Source organism: Dendrobates tinctorius, unplaced genomic scaffold (genome assembly GCF_039654945.1).
Source record: "Dendrobates tinctorius isolate UK_male_01 unplaced genomic scaffold, ASM3965494v1 ptg000020l, whole genome shotgun sequence".
Taxonomy (NCBI): domain Eukaryota; kingdom Metazoa; phylum Chordata; class Amphibia; order Anura; family Dendrobatidae; genus Dendrobates; species Dendrobates tinctorius.
In genome coordinates, this window is record NW_027361688.1 from 16271225 (window position 1) to 16294557 (window position 23333).

General features: G+C 42.8%; 1 protein-coding gene and 1 long non-coding RNA gene across 2 annotated transcripts in view; both read right to left on the bottom strand.

Moving 5' to 3' along the window:
* Positions 1-5129, bottom strand: part of LOC141083491 (uncharacterized) — a 37966-nt gene extending 32837 nt beyond the window's left edge. Inside the window, exon 1 of the long non-coding RNA XR_012230732.1 lies at positions 4469-5129. This is a non-coding gene — a long non-coding RNA (uncharacterized lncRNA). The remainder of the gene's footprint in view (positions 1-4468) is intronic.
* Positions 5130-19795: 14666 nt separating this feature from the next.
* LOC141083489 (shaker-related potassium channel tsha2-like) lies at positions 19796-22702 on the bottom strand. The gene has a single exon (XM_073567778.1). The coding sequence runs from the start codon at positions 22319-22321 to the stop codon at positions 20876-20878; it is 1446 nt and encodes a 481-aa protein (XP_073423879.1). The 5' UTR covers positions 22322-22702; the 3' UTR covers positions 19796-20875.
* Between the last annotated feature and the right edge of the window lie 631 nt (positions 22703-23333).

Below are 23333 nucleotides of genomic sequence, written 5' to 3' on the forward strand. Positions count from 1 at the left end.
GTCATAGCATACAGGAAAATGCACACAGTGATGTCATAGCTTTCCGGAAAATGCACACAGTGATGTCATAGCATACAGAAAATGCACATAGTGATGTTGTAGCATACAGGAAAAAAAGGAACACATTAATGTCGCAGCATACAGGAAAAATGCACACAGTGATGTCATAGCATCCAGGAAAATGCACATTATGATGTCATAGCATCCAGGAAAATGAACACAGTGATGTCGTAGCATACAGGAAAAATGCACACAGTGATGCCGTGATGTCATGGTGTGGGAATTATGCACAGTGATGTCACAGCTGGTTTATGCACGCAGTGAAGTCATAGTAAAGGAATAATGCAAACAGTGATGTCATATTCAGGAATAAAACATATAATGATGTCACAGTGCATGAAAAATACACACAATGATGTCCCAGCATCGAAAGCAAACAATGCACAGTGAGCACAGAGATTATGCATAGTGATGTCCTTCAGGGATAATGCACATAAAGATGGCAAATCATGACAGTGCACACAGTGATTAGTAATTAGCATGACACAGCGTAGAAATAATGCACACAGAGCGGACATAGCATGGGATAATGCACATAATGATAGCACAACATAGAAACAATGCACACAGTGATGTTATAGTACAGGGACAGCGCACATAAAGATGTCACACATCATATTTTAGAAGGGGGTTCCCTGCCTGCTCCGGACCCCCCTATGAGCCAGAAGAGAGCCACTAACATGCAGCAGATCTCTCCTTGACAGCCCACCCAATCCATTGTAGGGTCAACTGTACAAATTCAAAATTAAGATACGCACCAGTCCTCCATGTTTTAGTTTGGCTCCGTTGGATCCTTGAAATTTATTACAAGAATAGGAATAATGAATGTAATTAGTCTATTACCCCGTCGTCTTCTCTGCTTCGCTAATAACCCTTTAGAAAAATCTGGATAATGCATTTTTAAAGAATTTTTTTTCCTGTTTTCTGTGTGATTTGTTATCATTGTGTTTAATGCTATTGCTTTACTAATTATATTTATTTTTCTATTATTATATTTTACATTATTTCTTTGACATTTGGCACACACGTAAAGCTTGTCTGCTTCCTCTGGGAGTTACAAGGCAATTATGTGTGCTGAGGATTGGGCTAGACAGCTGCAGGAGAAAATACTGAGAATCATCCTGGCGCCCGTTCTGCTGGGAATATACTGTATACACACAGCCTGACATTCAGGCACATTATACAATCCAGAGCCACACTATAATATACAGTGTTATCAGCTAGAAGAACACTGCCTTCATATTTAGTAGACCTTACTTTGATGTGGATTACTTTTAGATGGTTAGACTCAATTTTTACATTATTTTTTATGTTTTATTATCTTTTTAAGGACCAGGTGTTCCTGATAATTAAATGTCTGCCCACTTTGGATAATCCTTTTTTTTAAGAGTATATGCTGATCATACGGTATTCCTCCTCTCAGCTCTCATGGTGTTCCTCCTCCTCTCAGTTCTCAAGGTGTTCCTCCTCTCAGATTTCATGATGCTCCTCCTCTCAGTTCTCATGGTGCTCTTCTTTCCAGCTCTCATGGTGCTTCTCCTCTCAGCTCTCATGGTGCTCCTCCTCTCAGATTTCATGACGCTCCTCCTCTCAGCTCTCATGGTGCTCCTCCTCCCAGCTTTCATGGTGTTCCTCCTCTCAGCTCTCATGGTGCTCCTACTCACAGCTCTTCTCATGTTCCTCCTCTTTGCCCTCATGGTGTTTCTCCTCTCAGTTCTCATGGTGCTTTTCTGCTCAGCTCTCATGGTGTTTCTCCTCTCAGCTGTCATGGTGTTCCTCCTCTCAGTTCTCATGGTGCTCTTCTTCCCCGCTCTCATGGTGCTTCTCCTCTCAGCTCTCATGGTGTTTCTCCTCTCAGCTCTCATGTTGCTTCTCCTCTCAGCTCTCATGGTGGTCCTCATCTCAGCTGTCATGGTGCTCCTCACTCAGCTCCTATGGTGGTCCTCCTCTCAACTCTTTTAGTGTCCCTTCTAACAACTCTCATGGTGCTCCTTCTCTCAGCTCTTATCATGTTCCCCCTCTTCACTCTCATTTTGTTCCTCTCAGCTTTCATGATGTTCCTCCTCTCACCTCTCATGGTGTTCCTCTTCTCAGTTCTCATGCTGCTCCTCCTCTCAGTTATGCTGCTCCTCCTCTCAGTTCTCATGCTGCTCCTCCTCTCAGCTCTCATGCTGCTCCTCCTCTCAGTTATGCTGCTCCTCCTCTCAGTTCTCATGCTGCTCCTCCTTTCAGCTCTCATGCTGCTTCTCCTCTCAGTTCTCATGCTGCTCCTCCTCTCAGCTCTCATGCTGCTTCTCCTTTCAGTTCCCATGCTGCTTCTTCTCTCAGTTCTCATGCTGCTCCTCCTCTCAGCTCTTAAGGTATTCTTCCTGCAATTGGCTATTAGAAAATCTAGCAGAAAAGGTTTAATTCCCTGCAGTGTAACTAGAGGAATTTAGGATTGCACAGTTTCCAATTAAAAGGATTTCTGTGCCATGTATGGACACGCTAGGTCTTCCAGATAGAAGGGCGTTCTCTGCACCTATTTACAGATAATTAGGGCTTGTGCACAGATTGCAGATTCGGTGCGTTTTTGCTGTGCAGATTTGCTAGCAAAACTTGAAGCAATCCTGATGCCAGAAAAGTGAATGAGAAACCTGAAGTGTCATGTACACGGGGAGTATTTTTGTCTTGTAGATTTGGTGCAGAAAATAATCTGCAGCATGTCAGTTCTCTGTGTATTTTTGCCAGCGTTTTTCACCATTGATCTCACTCAAATCAGTCAAAAAGCGCTGAGCAAAAACTCATCAAAAATGTGGCCAAAAAATGCACATTTTTTCCGCTGCATTTTTCCTGCCAAGAGATGCAGAAATATCTGCATCAATTTACTCAAGGTGTGCACATAGCCTTAGGGGGGATCAGAAATGAGGTCCCAAATACAAATCCTTATCTTACAGATATTTTTTGCAACATTTGGATGAGATTTGTTAAAAAAAAAAAGTCATCCATTTGTCTGCCGCTGTAAACTCTAGTGGCCTTTCTGTGCATAATCCATGTAGAAAAATTCACATATCCAAGTAGATGTGAATATACACTTTTGCATTAGGAAAAAATATGTAGTTTTTCTAAATAATATTACAAACTAATGATTCGGGGAAAAAAAAAACAATATGAAAAATGATAAAAGAAGACAGTTAAATTGTCACAAAAGCAGAGCAAAAAAAACAAATAAAATAAGTAAAAAAAAGTAATTAAAATAAGAGTCTTTTAAAAAAAACTGGCAAAAATGTCCTAAATTTTAATCTGTTTACATTACTCCACCCATTATGAAAAGTTCTCTACTTTGATACTCTACCCCGAACTTGCCAATTTTCACAGAAGGTCCGGGAGACTCTTGGTAAATATGGAGACACCACCAAGACTCCCTGAAAAGTTGGTACATACCCTCGGACCTTCCAAAAAGCAGAATTGCTCCAACTTTTCTTTGTTGTGACGTGAAGCCCTGGCATCTAGAGGCACATTCTCCTATCACTTTTCTCCCTGATTCCAGTGATGTGTCACTTACTGGGTTGCTTTTTTTGGTTTTGATAAAATCAAGGTTGCTGCCAAATAGTCCTGCATATTCATGAGCACTGTGTAACTCCTCCCCCACTGCTGATTGGTAGCTTTTTCTCCCTATGTACAGTGTACAAAGAAATCTGCCAATCAGTGATGTGGGCGGGGTTATACAGAGCTCAGCATTTAGAGAGCTTCTAGATCTGCAGCAGAGAAAACTGTGATTTTACCAAAGCAGCAGGAAGCAGCCGAGTGAGTGACATATCGCTGGAATCAGGATCTCTGCCGTTACATCATGCTGCTCTTTGATGGGGTAGAAAAAAAAAACTTCTTAAATATTCTTCAAATGAGGCTTCACCATCCAAAAATAAGGATTATGTTTGCCATCTGCATCATAAACTTTTGCTGGACCTCTGAGATCCTGTTGGAACATGGAGCCCATCATCATTTCAGAACTTGGGTTCATCGTTGGGTCTACCTGTCTTCGGTGAGGCCAGTCTTAACATTGCTCTCAAAACATTATGAATTTACTTTTTAGGATAAATGCTGCCCGTACATATTAGATGTAGGTAGGACTTGGTCACTGATTTCGGTAGGTTTGCCCATCCCTCTTACCTTTGTGGGGCTGTCCTTGATGAAAGATGTCAGGGGATCAGACATGTTGGATTTAAACATGCCTGATCCTCTGTATCAGTCTGATATATAATTGCTAAAAGGTCTGGAAGTAGCTTATTCCTCTCCGACTACTGATAGAAACGTATGTCTGGCAGAGTCAAGCTTGCACGTGAATAGGTGAGTCAAGTATGTTAACTGTTGGCCAGGGTTAGGGTATCATGGGTTTACACTGTCCAAGGATAGTAATGTAAAGACATACCTGTGACCGTCTCCGCTTTCCTTTGAATCTTCCAGCACATTTCGATTTCTTCTGTTTGGAACATCGTCATGATGACGCCTCCTGGATAAGCAATCTTCTCTGCCTCCTCATTTTAAGTCCTTAAGTAGGAACGATAAAGGACATCTCATTTCCTTCCACTCCCAGTGCCGTCAGCTGTTGGATTTTTTATTTTTTTTTAAATGGATATTTCAATGCGACTGTAATGAGGCATGATAATCCACAGCTGTAACATTCTTGGTCGAATGAATCGAGCAATCTCCAAGCAGAGTATGTTCTTTTGTTTTGTAGGTCACACTCGGTATTGGACCTCATTCAGTTGAAATTATGTGGAAACATTCTTTAGCAATCCTCTATTGCGCTCAAACTGCATCTTTTTCCGTTCGAGCATTTTTTATAGGTTGACCTGTGAACTTTCCTCTTGATGGAACAAGGCCGCTGAGACACAAATACTACTCAACATGGTCCTTAACAGATCGACTCATTCTCCACTGATAATTAATATAAGGTTCAAATGTAAGACAAGTGGAGAAGACCATTTATTGGGTTCTTCATCGATATAGCTATAGGAATCCCACACTCTATATGACATAGAAACCAAAGACAACATTCCAGGAGAAGAACTCAATATTTTCCTTGCCTATCTATGGGAAAAAAACATCTTGAGAACTTTACTTGCTCTTCATTGTAGCTCACCAGAACTTTCACATGATTTCAGGGTGGCAGAAGGATTGTTCTTTCTCAGGCTACAGAGATGACAAGGCAGAAAGTTGAGATTAACAAGTTCTACCGCCAAAGAAAAGCATTGGTCTCCAATTTCTTGGATTTCCTTCAGGTTTCTTTAAAATGGGATGAAACATTGTGGAAGTGAATTTATTTATTGAGTGCTTTTCTTCTGAAAAAGTTTTGAAAGCTAGTGACAAAGGATTGGGAGGCTCAGTATAAGAAGCCATAAGAAATGTCTAGAGACCATAGCTCAGCATGACAAGGGATTGGGAGGCTCAGACTAAGGAGCCATAAAAAATGCCTGGTGACCATAGCTCAGCATGTCCAAATGATTGGGAGGTTCAGTCTACGGAGCCATGAAAAATGCATTGTATCGATACCACAGCATGGTATGGGATTGGAACCAACCAATATGGCTGTCATTATCTCACAGTCTTGAATAACAAATCTGCTGTAGTGTGGCTGATTTGTAGGGTCTTTATTATGGCTACAAGACCTGGGCCTCCCAACTTAGGTCACTGAAGAACCATATAGTGATCTAGTTTGGCTCGGTAGAACTTTGGGGTGTTTGCTTATTTTCTTCTTACAGATTTTCTTTACCCCATGTCATTCTTCTTGAAGACCAAATGAGAACTTCATGTAGATGTGACCAAGGTTGTTTAAGTGGACTCCTTACAGAGTCATGTACTCGATGGTCTCTGGGAAAAACGGGTCACAGCTCAATGAAGAACTTAACTTTTTGCAGCAACTGGACATAATACAGTAGGAGTATAGAAGCAGACTCAAGAGCATGTATTAATTGTTGATTATAATTTGTTTTCTTTTTGTGTGGGGTGGAGAAAATGTCAAAACAAGACCAAAACCATATGGGAATTTTTGAGAAGTGGTGGTAAAAACATCCAACACTGTACTTCCCTACGTACAACTAGTAAGGTAAGAGGCTTGACGGTCCCAACCCACAGTCTGTGCAACTTTTTCAAAGATGACCCCTCATGTTCAGAGTTATTTAATATGTTTTTACCCCCATTTTTACTTTTGACAACCCACTTCTTTTTTGCCAGTTCTGGATCAATATTGTATTGGTAGATGATCAAGAAGGTATCTCCGAATTACCAGTGTTACTTTTGCCCAGCCATCTGCTTAAGGTTTGTCGAGAGTCTATATTTATTTTATAGTAAAAACTAGTGTAATGCCAGGTCTATTTCTGGATTATCAGATGTCGGATTAATGGAATTTTTCTGTATAGATCTCTAAGATAATGCAAATGTATAGAGAGATGACATTGGGGGAAGGAAGGGCGGTGAATGTTGTATTTTAACACCATAGACTTTCTTTTTCGATGGGAAATAAACCACTACCAGTAATGTCTAACTTGCCGTATTCCCCTCTCCCATTGTAGACCTATGCACTCTCCTATGGACTGATAGTGCATGCATATGGGTGTGTTAATTAAGCCATAAGCTAGCTAAACTGTGTTAGCACCTTTACTTGTAGTATTTGCTTCAGAGTACCCAAAAATGCCTTCACATATTGCCATTTAATTTGGGGTGACAGGTGCAAAACAAAAACCTGACCTCTTATGAGTAAAAATATTTGCAGGACCCTGGTCTGGTGTCCAAGTCTGTACTCCTGATTACTTACTTGGCTAGTACTTGAATGGCATACTGGGCATTTACAAAGCCCCCACAAAGTGTCATGACGCCATATGAGGTCTAGTTATTAGGTATCACGAGATATCATGATGTGCATCACACCTCCACATCATGACATCTCCGGGGCCTTGTAGACGTCAGAGGCGCACATGATACCAGCATTCAAGTGCCAACCAAAGAAGTTTGTCTGACCCTGTTGTCCGGCATCCAAGCGTGTACTCTTTCCTAGATCGTTAGTTGAATGGTGGCATCCTTGGTGTTTAACAGGTCCCCCGTGAAGTTATGGCACCATATGAACTGTAGTCACTAGGTTTCATAAAACTTCCAGCTGAGGATGTTAGTATGACCCTTTTCTGGTGTCCAACTTTGCACTCCTTCCTTGGCCGCTACTTAAACATTGATATTCTTGGTGTGTCTGGTGTTTAGAAGGCCCATGCGAAGCCATGACGCCGTGTGAACTCTCGTCACTAGGTTTCACCTGATTCGAGTCCTTGCCGGGAATGTTTTTATGACCTTTTTGTGGAGTCACTTCTGACCTCCTTTGGCCAGTAGTAGAAGGGTGGTATTCTAGATGCCTCTGGCATTTAGAAATACCCCGCAAAGCCATGATGCCGCGTGAAGTTTAAGCACAAGGTCTAACGCGATTTTTGGAAATGACCGAGAAAGCTTGTATGAGCCAGGTCCGGTTTCCACATCAATTTTTCTGTGAACTACACTTGGTTAGCCAGTACTAGAATGGTGGTATTCTAGATGCCTCTGGCATTTAGAAATACCACGCAAAGCCATGATGCCGCGTGAAGTTTAAGCACAAGGTCTAACGCGATTTTTGGAAATGACCGAGAAAGCTTGTATGAGCCAGGTCCGGTTTCCACATCAATTTTTCTGTGAACTACACTTGCTTAGTATTCAAACAGGGGCAACCGGAGCACTTCTGGCCTTTACAAGACCTCCACGAAGTCATGACGGCGCATGAAGTCTACTCAGTGGGTCTAATGCCATTCAAGAGCCAGATGAGGAAGTGTGCGTGACCCACATCCGGTGTCCACATCTGTACTCTTGCGAACTACCTTGGCTAGTACATCTCCTGGGTCTTGAAAACCCCAAAGGCACCCAGGAAGTGGCCATGTGAGTGTCGGCCAAGTACGTAGGACCTTGTTCCGATTGTCATGGAGAAGCAACATGGAGCAGATTCCTGCCAATCTTTTTGCTCATCTTTAGATGGTTTGAGGGTTTCTTCCATTGCCTATATTTGACCTCTTTTCCTTAGTAATCGTACAGTATGTTAGTAGCATCAAATTTAGGGATGCGGAGGGGATCTGTATGTTCCCTGACACCTCTATAAACAGGAACCTAAGTGGCACGCGGAAGCTGTTGTAATCTGGAGGCCGCAGACGAGGATATTTTGCATTAGATTTTTTTTATTCTCCTCATAGTCAATGTCAGGAGGCAAACATAGCTGTCTAGATTGGTTGTTATGGAAACAGTGGTCTCCAGAGAGGCCTAAAACGGATGCCTCCGAAAGACGGGCATAGACTTGAGATGGAAAAACCACTTTACTGAAGGCCTTTCTACAAATCAATTATTTGGTGTAACATTCGCCATTTACATTACGAGACGTCTGTCGCTTCTCTCATTTGCATGAGGTTCAATTACAAATAAAGCGAGCGGCGCAGACTCCGACCAGGAACGCCGCCGGCCGGATCCATTTAGAAATGTAGATGTAAATGCACAGAAGAAAGTCAGAGGAAGTGATAGATGGAAAAGCCTCACAATCTGATGGCAGGCAGTGGTGATTGGAAGACGATGAGCGGCGCCACAGAAACGCTGCTTATCTCTCCCTGCAGACGCGGCTGTCACACATCACTAATACTGGAACTTCCCCTGTGTCAGTGATTAGCCGACATATGGTGTTCCCTTTCTCTTAAAAAAAAAAGAGGTTCTTCAGCGGCTACAGTGTATGTTATGCAGGACTTTATTTTAGATGCTGCAGAACCTCATAATACACCTCAGCTGCTGCAGAACCTCATAATATACCTCAGCTGCTGCAGAACATCATAATACACCTCAGCTGCTACAGAACCTCACAATACACCTCAGCTGCTGCAGAACCTCATAATACACCTCAGCTGCTGCAGAACCTCATAATACACCTCAGCTGCTACAGAAACTCATAATAAACACCTCAGCTGCTGCAGAACCTCATAATACACCTCAGCTGCTGCAGAACATCATAATACACCTCAGCTGCTGCAGAACCTCATAATACACCTCAGCTGCTACAGAAACTCATAATAAACACCTCAGCTGCTGCAGAACCTCATAATACACCTCAGCTGCTACAGAAACTCATAATAAACACCTCAGCTGCTGCAGAACCTCATAATACACCTCAGCTGCTACAGAAACTCATAATAAACACCTCAGCTGCTGCAGAACATCATAATACACCTCAGCTGCTGCAGAACCTCATAATACACCTCAGCTGCTACAGAAACTCATAATAAACACCTCAGCTGCTGCAGAACCTCATAATACACCTCAGCTGCTGCAGAACATCATAATACACCTCAGCTGCTGCAGAACCTCATAATACACCTCAGCTGCTGCAGAACATCATAATACACCTGAGCTGCTGCAGAACATCATAATATACCTCAGCTGCTACAGAACCTCATAATACACCTCAGCTGCTGAAGAACCTCATAATACACCTCAGCTGCTACAGAAACTCATAATAAACACCTCAGCTGCTGCAGAACCTCATAATACACCTCAGCTGCTGCAGAACATCATAATACACCTCAGCTGCTACAGAACCTCACAATACACCTCAGCTGCTGCAGAACCTCACAATACACCTCAGCTGCTGCAGAACATCATTATACACCTCAGCTGCTGCAGAACCTCATAATACACCTCAGCTGCTGCAGAACCTCATAATACACCTCAGCTGCTACAGAAACTCATAATAAACACCTCAGCTGTGGCAGAACATGATAATATACCTCAGCTGCTGCAGAACATCATTATACACCTCAGCTGCTGCAGAACATCATAATACACCTCAGCTGCTGCAGAACATCATAATACACCTCAGCTGCTGCAGAACATCATAATACACCTCAGCTGCTGCAGAACCTCATAATATACCTCAGCTGCTACAGAACCTCATAATACACCTCAGCTGCTGCAGAACCTCATAATACACCTCAGCTGCTGCAGAACCTCATAATACACCTCAGCTGCTGCAGAACCTCATAATATACCTCAGCTGCTACAGAAACTCATAATAAACACCTCAGCTGCTGCAGAACCTCATAATACACCTCAGCTGCTGCAGAACCTCATAATACACCTCAGCTGCTACAGAAACTCATAATAAACACCTCAGCTGTGGCAGAACATGATAATATACCTCAGCTGCTGCAGAACATCATTATACACCTCAGCTGCTGCAGAACCTCATAATACACCTCAGCTGCTGCAGAACATCATAATACACACCTCAGCTGCTGCAGAACATCATAATACACCTCAGCTGCTGCAGAACATCATAATACACCTCAGCTGCTGCAGAACCTCATAATACACCTCAGCTGCTGCAGAACATCATAATACACACCTCAGCTGCTGCAGAACATCATAATACACCTCAGCTGCTGCAGAACATCATAATACACCTCAGCTGCTGCAGAACATCATAATACACACCTCAGCTGCTGCAGAACATCATAATACACACCTCAGCTGCTGCAGAACATCATAATACACCTCAGCTGCTACAGAACATCATAATACACCTCAGCTGCTGCAGAACATCATAATACACACCTCAGCTGCTGCAGAACATCATAATACACCTCAGCTGCTACAGAACATCATAATACACCTCAGCTGCTGCAGAACATCATAATACACCTCAGCTGCTGCAGAGCATCATAATATACCTCAGCTGCTACAGAACACCATAATACACCTCAGCTGCTGCAGAACATCATAATATACCTCAGCTGCTACAGAACATCATAATACACCTCAGCTGCTGCAGAACCTCATAATACACCTCAGCTGCTGCAGAACATCATAATACACCTCAGCTGCTGCAGAACATCATAATACACACCTCAGCTGCTGCAGAACATCATAATACACCTCAGCTGCTGCAGAACATCATAATACACCTCAGCTGCTGCAGAACATCATAATATACCTCAGCTGCTGCAGAGCATCATAATATACCTCAGCTGCTGCAGAACATCATAATATACCTCAGCTGCTACAGAACACCATAATACACCTCAGCTGCTGCAGAACATCATAATATACCTCAGCTGCTACAGAACATCATTATACACCTCAGCTGCTGCAGAACCTCATAATACACCTCAGCTGCTGCAGAACATCATAATACACCTCAGCTGCTGCAGAACATCATAATACACCTCAGCCGCTGCAGAACATTATAATACACCTCAGCTGCTGCAGAACATCATAATACACACCTCAGCTGCTGCAGAACATCATAATACACACCTCAGCTGCTGCAGAACATCATAATACACCTCAGCTGCTACAGAACATCATAATACACCTCAGCTGCTGCAGAACATCATAATACACACCTCAGCTGCTGCAGAACATCATAATACACCTCAGCTGCTACAGAACATCATAATACACCTCAGCTGCTGCAGAACATCATAATATACCTCAGCTGCTGCAGAGCATCATAATATACCTCAGCTGCTGCAGAACATCATAATATACCTCAGCTGCTACAGAACACCATAATACACCTCAGCTGCTGCAGAACATCATAATATACCTCAGCTGCTACAGAACATCATAATACACCTCAGCTGCTGCAGAACATCATAATATACCTCAGCTGCTGCAGAACATCATAATACACCTCAGCTGCTGCAGAACATCATAATACACACCTCAGCTGCTGCAGAGCATCATAATACACCTCAGCTGCTGCAGAGCATCATAATACACCTCAGCTGCTGCAGAACATCATAATACACCTCAGCTGCTGCAGAACATCATAATACACCTCAGCTGTTGCAGAACATCATAATACACCTCAGCTGCTACAGAACATCATAATACACCTCAGCTGCTGCAGAACATCATAATACACCTCAGCTGCTACAGAACATCATAATACACCTCAGCTGCTGCAGAACATCATAATACACACCTCAGCTGCTGCAGAACATCATAATACACCTCAGCTGTTACAGAACATCATAATACACCTCAGCTGCTGCAGAACATCATAATATACCTCAGCTGCTGCAGAGCATCATAATACACCTCAGCTGCTGCAGAACATCATAATACACCTCAGCTGCTACAGAACATCATAATACACCTCAGCTGCTGCAGAACATCATAATACACCTCAGCTACTGCATCTCATAATACACCTCAGCTGCTGCAGAACATCATAATACACCTCAGCTGCTGCAGAACATCATAATACACCTCAGCTGCTACAGAACATCATAATACACCTCAGCTGCTACAGAACATCATAATACACCTCAGCTGCTGCAGAGCATCATAATACACCTCAGCTACTGCATCTCATAATACACCTCAGCTGCTGCAGAACATCATAATATACCTCAGCTGCTACAGAACATCATAATACACCTCAGCTGCTGCAGAACATCATAATATACCTCAGCTGCTACAGAACCTCATAATACACCTCAGCTGCTGCAGAACATCATAATATACCTCAGCTGCTACAGAACATCATAATACAGCTCAGCTGCTGCAGAACATCATAATACACCTCAGCTGCTGCAGAACATCATAATATACCTCAGCTGCTACAGAACATCATAATACACCTCAGCTGCTGCAGAACATCATAATACACCTCAGCTGCTGCAGAACCTCATAATACACCTCAGCTGCTGCAGAACATCATAATACACCTCAGCTGCTGCAGAACCTCATAATACACCTCAGCTGCTACAGAACCTCATAATACACCTCAGCTGCTGCAGAACCTCATAATACACTTCTTACTTGATTATATTAGTGATGCATCTTATATTTTCTTTTACGTATTTTTTTTTTTATTTTCTGTGACATCTGGAAACTGTCAACAAGCAGGATAGCTTCTGTTGATGGATCTGTTAATTTGTTTTGTTTTATTCTAGGTGTGACTTGTGTGCACTGCCTTGTGTATTCACGTATTACTATTTGGATTGTAGGGGTTCTCATTTGACCCTGACTTGAGAATATCAGATAACACCAGAGGGCTCCACTCCACCAGGGGGTCTTGGGTTGTAGCCTGGGTAGAGAGCCCTGCAGGACTTGGGATGTCTATAGAAATTCCAGAAAAGTGTCAATAGGCATTGAATATAAGGGGCATGGTCCCCTAATGAGCAGACCTAATGGTTATAAGGGGTACAGGATTAATCAGCTACTTGTAAAGGAGTTTACTATAAAAATCCAGACCAATAACCCATTCAATGTACTAAACACACAGATGAAACACAAAATCCAATGGCAGCAGTTTGCTGACTGTTTCCTAGTAAGACGAAGATCCATCAACAGCAGCTAGTGAAGGTTTCCCAGAGGAAACAAGGGTAAAAATGAACTAAAAAATGGTAAAAAATGAAATGTTTGTGAAGATAATGAAGACGCAGATTTTCTTGTAGGACCTCCTGGGAACTTTGTCAACAAAAGTTTTTACTGTGTGATTTAAAATCAACCGATCGCCAGGTCAAAAATGGATTATTTTTGCTTTTCTTGTATTCCTGCTGTTCTCCTGAGTTGTTTTTTTTTTCAAATCCGCCATATTGTTCCAGAGATATGGATCTTTTTATTTTGCGCAAATGTTTATGGTCTTTACCAAGGAGGCGTGGCTCACAGGGTAATAATGAATTGCATCCAAAAAACCTGCCCCCAAGGATCCTGAGAGCAAAATAGCGTAAAAATTAACATGAAATATGGCAATATCTATCAAACCAGTTAAGGTCTTTACCAAGGAGGCGTGGCTCACAGGGTAATAATGAATAGCATTCTAAGGACATGCCCCCGAGGATCCTGCGAGCAAAATAGCGTAAAAATTAACATGAAATATGGCAATATCTATCAAATCAGTTATGGTTTTTACCAAGGAGGCATGGCTCACAGGGTAATAATGAATAGCATTCTAAAGACACGCCCCCGAGGATCCTGTGAGTAAAAGATCATAAATATTATCACTAAACCAAATGGTGGATTTTAAATTGAAAAACAACCCAACTACCTTATCCTTCTTGAGAATAAGGAAGCCCCCATACATTTTAGACGCTCACTAGTCCTGCCAATCAGGACAGGTATGACCAGCTTAAAGGGGTGGTCCTCTAAACAAGGCTTATCACTTATTATTAGGAGTTATGATAAACATGTGATCGCTAGGGGTCGCCCAGCTGAGAATCCCTCTGATCCCGACAAATAGGGGCCTAAAGCCGAACCATAATGAGCATGTGTGACTGCCGCTCCTGTTGATAGTGACTGGAGTGGAGCAGAGGTCACACATGCTCAGCAATGTTCCATTCACACAAGGGATTTTGGGACCCACTTTTTTGTGATCGTTTGGGGTCCCGGTGGTCCAAAGGCATGCAGCAATGATGCCTTTATTACCGGTGATATATCTTGTTTAAGGGGCCACCTATTAAAGTCTGGGGTCTGAATTAAAGGGGTTGCTCCCAGTTAGGACCAAATCCCGTCTTGGTGCCTGTATACATAATATTTTTGCTATACCACACTGGATCCCTTAATAGGAAGTGCTGATATTTCACCTTGCGCCGTCAACACTTCACAAGTCATCATTGAAGAATTTAACCTTCACACACATTTAAGCACGGCAGTCGCTTTACTACATGGAGGTTGCCATGGTAACTGGTAAGCTGGGGTTTAAAAAAAAAATGGTGGCTTTTAGCATGATTTTACTACCTTGTACGCCTTTATAAATCAATTATGGGAATCCACAAGTCGGTAGGACAATTATTTTTCAAGGTGACATTCGTGTTGCCGCCAGCTGTTCTGACATCTTACAGACATGTAAGTGAATTAAATATGACGCCGTCACTTTAATTAATTAATGATATATATCAGAGGAAAGGAAAAAGTACAGCTCTTCGTACCCAAACCCCTAAAATTCTCATGGGTTTCTACGGCGCCGAGTCTCTGACACGGGAGACGTATTTATTACAATGGATCCGATCTACAAAGATGAGATAAGGCGCCGGTAAAATCAATGGGCAACAGAAGCCATTGTTCCTGGCGTCAGAGAGACTTTCGACTCACAGACCCCCGAAACTGTGCTATCTCCGAACCATGTGTCAATGTCAGAGGTGTAGGGATGCAATACTTAGGTCCCAAGCAAAATAATTCTCTTAGGCTAGTTTCACACTAGCGTATTTTACATGCAGCGCACGGCGCCGCTAAGCCCCGCCCCCTGCCCGTCCCGTCAAGTCATCTCCTCCTACTATCGAACACGGCTGCATGCGATCTGCGTACCCTATCTTTAGCACCGAGTGGTAGTAGGATTTTTGCGTGCGCCGCGCACTCTTGAAGGCGCGCCGAGCGCGCCAAAATGCAACAAGGTGCGTTCGGCGCACACCGGCGCACCTTCAAAAGTGCGCAGCGCACGCAAAAATCCTACTAGCGCACGGCCAGCGCACCCTATGCTAAAGATAGGGTACGCAGATCGCATGCAGCCGTGTGCAATAGTAGGAGGAGATGACCGGACGGGGTGGGCAGGGGGCGGGGCTTAGTGGCGCCGTGCGCTGCATGTAAAATACGCTAGTGTGAAACTAGCCTAAGGGAACATGTCTACAAGTCAAAAGTGACCCGTTTTCGCTCTTATTTTATTCCCGATTCTCCGCTGAGAAATACAGTTTTTGTTTTGTTTAAATCCGACATACGGTTCCAGAGATATGGGACTTTTTATTTAGTTCTAATATCTAAGGTCTTTATCAAGGGGGCGTGTCTTACAGGATCCTCTGGGGTGTGTTTACGTAGGGTGAGCCACGCCCCCTTTGTAAAGACCATAAAAATGAGCACTAAGTAAAAAAAGGCCCATATCTCTGGAACTGTACGACGGATTTAAACAAAACAAAAACGGTATTTCTCAGGGAAGAAGCAGGAATAAAATAAGAGTAGAAACTTGTCATTTTTGATCTGGTGACGGATCCTTCTTAAAGAGGTGCTCTCGCCAAAAACAACAGCTCACCACTGAATTTGTAACAAATGTTCTATTGGTGAGACTCAGCGTTGATTAAAAAACATTTGCAGAACCCTGGCCCTGTCTAGCCACTAGGTCTCAGTGACATCAATCAAAAGAGGAGCCTAGGATGAGCATTCGAGTGCAGGCCTAAAACATTTGCACTGCCTTGGTCTACCGTTGTGGACGCTGGGCCAGGGTCCTTTAAATTTTTTTGCTCGACTTTAGTGTTTGGTCTGACCGCCCCATAATCGCTGGAGGTAATATATTTTTGGGGGTGGATTTCTCCTTGAAATCATCTGTCCGCAGTATGATCACCGGGGATGGGGTCCCCACCAATCAAAAAGACCAGCTGTAAAGTGAATGGAGCAGTAGTAGTGAGCATGCATAACCACTGCTCCATTCACTATCAATAGGAGTGGTCTTAAGTTTTTTTCTTGATGGATTTCATCACTGAGTAAGCCAGACCGTCCTATTAGAGGATCCTCTTTCCCATGGACCCAAATTTTAATGGAAAGGAACAACAAAAAGACCTATGAGATCCATCAAAAATATCCTCATCTAAAGCTCACCTACTACTACTACTTGAGGGCTTTATGCGCCCCAGCCTGGCACTGGGCACACAATATCTACATTCACCTAACAGAAAAAAAACAATTTACCAAACAATAGGGAAATTTTAAAGGGAATCTGTCAGTAACATTTACCCCCTCCCCCCAACTATATATATATGCATAAAGCTCTATAAAAGACATGTCCAACATTACGTTTACATTGCCAGTCCGTTCCTCCATTCCTGAGAAATCAGCATTTGAAATGCTATGTAAATATATGCCGATGAGCTACGGTAGATCTGAAACCTCTGTCACTCCAGCTCTATTCACTAACCAGCGCCGCCTCCGCCTGATCGATCAACAGCTTCTATGATGTGATACTTCCGGCAAAGGAGTCGTCGGTGAAGGAGGAGAGACAGTATTAGGTGAGGAATAGAGCTGGAGTGACGGAGGCTTCAGATCTACTGTAGCCCTTCAGCCTCATTTGCATATCAAAACAAACACTGATTTTTCAGTAACAAAAAAACAGATTGGCCATGTAGCGGTATTGCTGTAATTGTCTTTGAAAGAGCTACAGGTTCACATACATTGTCTGGGGTAAGAAATCCTGGTGACAGATTCCCTTTAAGGTGGGAATTAGACAGGGATTTTTTTTTTATTTTTGACCTTATCTTTTTATACCTGTAGATGCTATTATGTCACATTTACATGCAATTATCATGAGAGACTCGGTGCAAAATATCAGAAAAAATATATACTACTCATTATATTCCTATGGATGGAAACCTTCACCCAAAAAAAAAGTCTGTGTAGTCCCTTCTATGGGAACCCTGTACCAAGACTTCCCCACTATTACGTCATTTAAAGAAGATCTGTCAACCAAATTTCACAGTAAAAACGTCATAATCTAGTATAAAGAGCTCATGGACCTGATGAGGCAGGTCTACTTACTTTGAAATTCAATTTAAAAATGGTTACATAATCTTAATCATAAAATAAGCATTTTATGAGTCTGGCTAGATGTGGACTCATAAAATGCTCAATTTAAATATCATGAGCAGAACTGTAAAAGAAATACACAGCCAGCGTGGCATGTATTCTTAAAAATAAGTACATCAGTCTCATCAGGTCCAACATATCTAGTCAACAATGAATGCAGCGTAAAATGTGAAATCTGGTGACAGATCCATTTTAGTACTACTGGTTTGTAGCAGGAGGGGTCATTGCACTCCAAGGGACACAAGGATTCAGGTGCGACTGTAGTTCTGACTCCTTATTGGTATGCCCTCTATAGGTTCTGGTATGACAATTATTAACCACCAAGGCAACAGTATGGTCCGGATCTAGTATACAGTATGTACACTAGAACCCCAAAAATTATGCTCCAATTTCCTTTCCCATTCGGGAACAGAAAAAATATATATATACATTTGGGGTGTGAATACTTTTGCAATTGTTTTTTTTTATTGCTCTAATGCATCTAAAACAGAATAGAAGGCGGCTTTGCAAACACTCCAGATTAAAAAGCGCCTAGCGTTTTGTGTATATAGCAATTCGTTGGTACAACTAAAGCAATTGCAAAAGTATACACACCCTGTAATCTTACCTATCCCCTAATTACTTTCGTCTCCATGCAGTATTCACGTAGTCATTTTATTGCCTGCAGGTGGCACTGTTTCCACTTTTAGTCTTTGTTCTGCCGGGTATAGAAATTGGCGGAATCCACTGAGGATTCAAACAGATCCTTCCTATCAGTCATATACCTTCACCTGACAGCTATGAATTACTACTAAAACGTATGAAGCTAGGATCATTCATAGATATATGTAATATAATATGGGGGTAAAATTCCACTAATCCAGAAAATCTGATAATCCAGCAATTGAATGACAATACAACGTGAGAATTCAATCGAAGAGCAGAAGACTAATCAAAGATTGTAAGCTCCGATAAAAAATATGGGGGCATAGACCCCCTGCACGTCATATTGTTACACCCCCGCTTGTGACATCCCCGCTTCATGGACAACTCATAAAATGAAACGAGCAAATCAATTCTAAATAAATCAATTTCCCCCAAAAAATTCAGATTTGAAAATTTTAAAAAATTTTGAAAATTCATTTTGCGCAAATTTAGGAAAATGCTGGCCTTAAATAATTCCTCTCTGTTTTTTTCTCATTCCGGGACTCCAGTTCTACCATTCCTTACTAGGTCCTTGTCTTTATGTTGAGAGCAACCCACCACGTCCAGCATGGCGCAGAATAATGTGCGTTGCGCCCAACGTCACAGCATAAGGCCTAACAAAAAATGGTAGTGCCACAGGCTTGGAACGAAAACAGGATAAAAGAAGGAGGACCAGTGGTGGGAGAAGTATAGGAAAGCTGAGTATAAGATTCAGAATTTAACTCCTTCAGTTCAGATTCAATTTAGAATTAATTTTTTAAATGCAAATTCAATTTCCCAGCCAAATTTGAGGGAATCTGCTCGGCAGATTCAACTTTAAAGGGGGACTCCGCTTGTCATGAATTTGTATTTTTTTTGCCTGGTGTAAATGCCGCTGTTCTCCTGAATCCGGCAATGTTTTTCTTTTGTTCCTGGGCCTCTCTGATCCTGAGATATTGGCCCTTCTTTCCTGTATATAAATGTAGCCTTTTTAACTGAGTGGGCGTGGCTATCAACTCATTGTTGGCCACACCCAGTGTGCTAAAAAGATTACATTTGTATGCAAGGAAGAGGAGGCCATATCTCAGGAATGGAGAGGCGCAGGAACAAAAGAAAAACATTGCCAGATTCAGGAGAACGGTAGCATTTACACTATGCAAAAAAAATACATATTTATTGCATGTGACAGTTCCCCTCTAAATTTTCTAGTCCACATATAAGTGCTATAATAATCTCGTAATGAGCACAAATCGATTTCTATACATATCAAACAATCTCCTGATGGCTTTAGATGGGTCATCATCACAGTGACAGGTCACAGCAATTGATGGACAATGGGTCAAGGAAATGGAGACAATGAAGACATCTTAGTAAAAATATTATATATTTTAGTGCCTATCTGGCTACTTTAACATTCATGCAATATATCCCCCCCACCCCTCTTTGTAGCACAATATTTGTTAATCCTGACCCCATGATTGACCTCTCCCCCCACCGACACATTAAAAATTTGTCTCAACCATCCACTCTCTTAACGCATGTCAAAATAAAATATGTACAGAACCCAATTTTGTTTTGTTTCATTTTTTTTTTTCTTTTACCTTACACATGAAGGCACTTACAGATAAGGAGATATTTGGTTAACGAAAGAAAAGAAAAAAAAATAGCAACACAAAAAAAAAAAGAACCCTTTCCAAACAGGAGAGTTGTGCAGGAATCCCTAGCAGCAAAAAAGGGTTTTAACAACAACAACAAAAAAAAAGCCATGATGTAAACAAATTAAGATCTGTGCAAAAAAATGCAGATGTTTGTACACCCGAAAGGGGAAGGACGAACCAAAAAAAAGAGAACGGTCCAAGTCCCCTTTTAATTGGCTTCAGGATGATCTTAAAGTGCATCACCTATTGTCATATTTTCCATTTTTGTGCAAAATTTGAAATAATAAGGATGACCCAATGATGAATTTTGAAGCAGGGTTAGGTCAAAAAAATATCAAATATTGTGTTTTTTTTGTCAGCTCTCCTCCAGAACAGCTGGTCTTCTACCCTGGTGACTCCTCAAAAAAGTCCTCCCCAAAGAACACTGTGTTGTGCAGAGTTCATGGCACTGATACAAAAATCTATCCATAGCAGCCTGTGCCACATTTATGCTGTGCTAGTAGTGTGCCATTCTTGTAGGATGGCATGGCATGAAGAAAAATCAATAATCCTTAGGAAACATCAAAAAAAAATAAAGTGTCCTCAGACGTATCCACCAAGCATGATGAGGGTGACGACGACTCTACGACAACTGGGTAACAGTTCAATTGATACAATAGGACAATTCCCTTCTAGGTTGATGGTATGTTTCTTCTGAAACCACAAGATCCATATTTCTAAAGACACAAGACAACCTCACAGCTATGGACTCTCATTCTCAAACATCTACAGTCTAGTCTTTGACTATCCACAGTGAGTGGTGTGGCCCTTGTCTACACACCAAGGACTACTGGTGATGAGGTCATTGAACCATGGGACCAGCATTGATTGACAGTTTTGAAGAACTTACCAAGAGGTCACACCTCTGTTAACTTTTTGGGTTCTCCATAATGTTGGTTGGGGGTATAATGAGGATATTTAGCATCCTCCAGATCTTCAGATTCCATATAATCCGATTTGTTAAAAGACTGTTTGCTCTCGCTCTTTTTCAGGTCTCCATAAGAAGAAGGTTGCTGTCCACAGGTGACATGGGTATACTGGGATTGTTCTTCATGGTCAGTCTCTCTGTGATAGAAGTAGTTGAAATTGGAGACAATCACAGGAACTGGAAGGGCTATGGTTAATACTCCAGCTATAGCACACAGAGAACCTACTATTTTACCACCAATGGTAAGTGGGTACATATCTCCATACCCAACAGTTGTCATAGACACTACTGCCCACCAGAAAGCATCAGGAATGCTGGTGAATAAAGACTCAGGGTCATCAGTTTCTGCAAAATACACTGCACTAGAAAACAGGATGACACCGATGAAGAGGAAGAAGATGAGGAGACCTAGTTCTCTCATGCTAGCTTGCAATGTCTTCCCTAAGATCTGGAGACCTTTAGAATGTCTGGAGAGCTTGAAGATCCTGAAAACTCTCACCAAGCGGATGACCCTCAAAATAGCCAAGGACATTGCCTGCTGCCCATTGCTACCTTGCTGCTCTGCCAACTCGGTCCCTAAGGTGATGAAATAAGGAATGATGGCCACTATGTCTATGACATTCATCATGTTCTTGAAGAAAGCTGGCTTGCTGGGACAAGCAAAGAACCTCACCAAGAGTTCAAAGGAGAACCAGATGATGCATAAAGTCTCAATGAGGAAGAAAGGGTCAGTGAAAGGACTGTCCTTCTTGGCATGGGTCCCATTGACCAAGAGATGCTCACCTGCAGTCCTTGCGTCTTCCCTGAACTCTGGAAGTGTCTCCAGGCAGAAGATGACTATGGAGATAAGAATGATGAGGACTGAGACAATTGCGATCCCTCTAGCAGGTCCTGAACTCTCTGGATACTCAAAGAGGAGCCAAACCTGTTTCTGAAAGTCATTGTCGGGCAGTGGTCGCTCTTCTTCCTTGATGAAGCCTTCATCATCCCGAAAGATCTCTATCACCTCCTCTCCCAATTCATAAAACTTTATCTCCTCCAAGAAGATGTCAACTGGAACATTGACAGGTCTGCGAAGCCTTCCTCCCGACTGGTAGTAATACAGGATCGCATCGAAGCAAGGTCGGTTACGATCAAAGAAGTATTCGTTCCTTAGAGGGTCAAAGAAGCGCATTCTCTTCCTGGGGTCCCCTAGTAAGGTTTGGGGGAACTGGGCAAGAGTTCTCAGCTGGGTCTCAAAGCGGAGTCCTGAGATATTGATGACCACCCTCTCACAACAGTCCTGGGTGGCCCTTTCAGGGTCATAACCCTCTTGTCCCAGGGCGCTGAGGGACACCAGGGTCTCATCCACATTCTCTCCAGATACCACAGTCATGTCTCCAGGTTTTGGGGTCTCTGAAGGGGTTGGTGTCCTGCTCAGCACCCTGGACCTTGCACAGCCGCACCCCAGTAAGTGGCTCCTTGCTGGGTCTATACACCTATAATTCCAGGATGATTGGCAGCTCCTGGGCAGTGGTGCATCCTCTCTTCACCATGAAGCTTGCATCACATCTGGCTGGGATAGACATGGCTGCAATCAGGGTCACCCCGTTGGGTCTTCTAATTGGGCAGCAGCGGCAGCATGTCTCCTTGCAATCTGTTGCTTGTGAGTCTCTGGGTCTCCTCCTTCTGGCAGATCCTTGGCTGTGGCACCAGACTGGCTGTCACTGAGGTTGGGGAGCAGCTCCAGTCTCTCGTCCTCCCCAGGAGCACACTGACGTCCAGGGGGAGTGTCACAGAAGAAGTGGCCACCTCTGGTGGAGCTCACTGCCAGCCCTCTCCTCTGCCTCCTCCCTGCTAATACCGTCCATACCATGCACACGATCCGCGATGTGCTCCATAGGAATGAATGGACCGACAGTGCAGGACACAGGGGCACAGAGAGCCAAGAACAAGGACCTGCCTGCAGGGAAAAAGAACCCAGCTGACAAGTGGCGGATCCTGGGACTGATGCATCTGCTCTAGACTCTGTGCACAACGTGTGAAGGAGGAAAGGAAAAAGACATGGACAGACAAAAAGAAATACTAGAGAGATGAGAGAGAGAGTAATAGAGGAAGAGAGAGAGAGGGAGAACAGAGAGGAAGAGAGACAAAGAGTAATAGAAAGAGAGAGAAAAAGAGGAAGAAGGTAACAGAGGGAGAAGAGAGAGTAAAGAGAGGAAAAGGGTAATAGAGGAAGAGAAAGAGAAAGAAGAGAGAGAGGAAGAGAGTAATAGAGGAAGAGGGAGAGAAGGAGAACAGAGAGGAAGAGAGTAAAAGAGAAAGGGAGAAGAGAGAAAGAGAGAGAAAGAGGAAGAGAGTAATAGAGGGAGAAGAGAGAGAAAGAGAAGAAAAGGGTAATAGAGGAA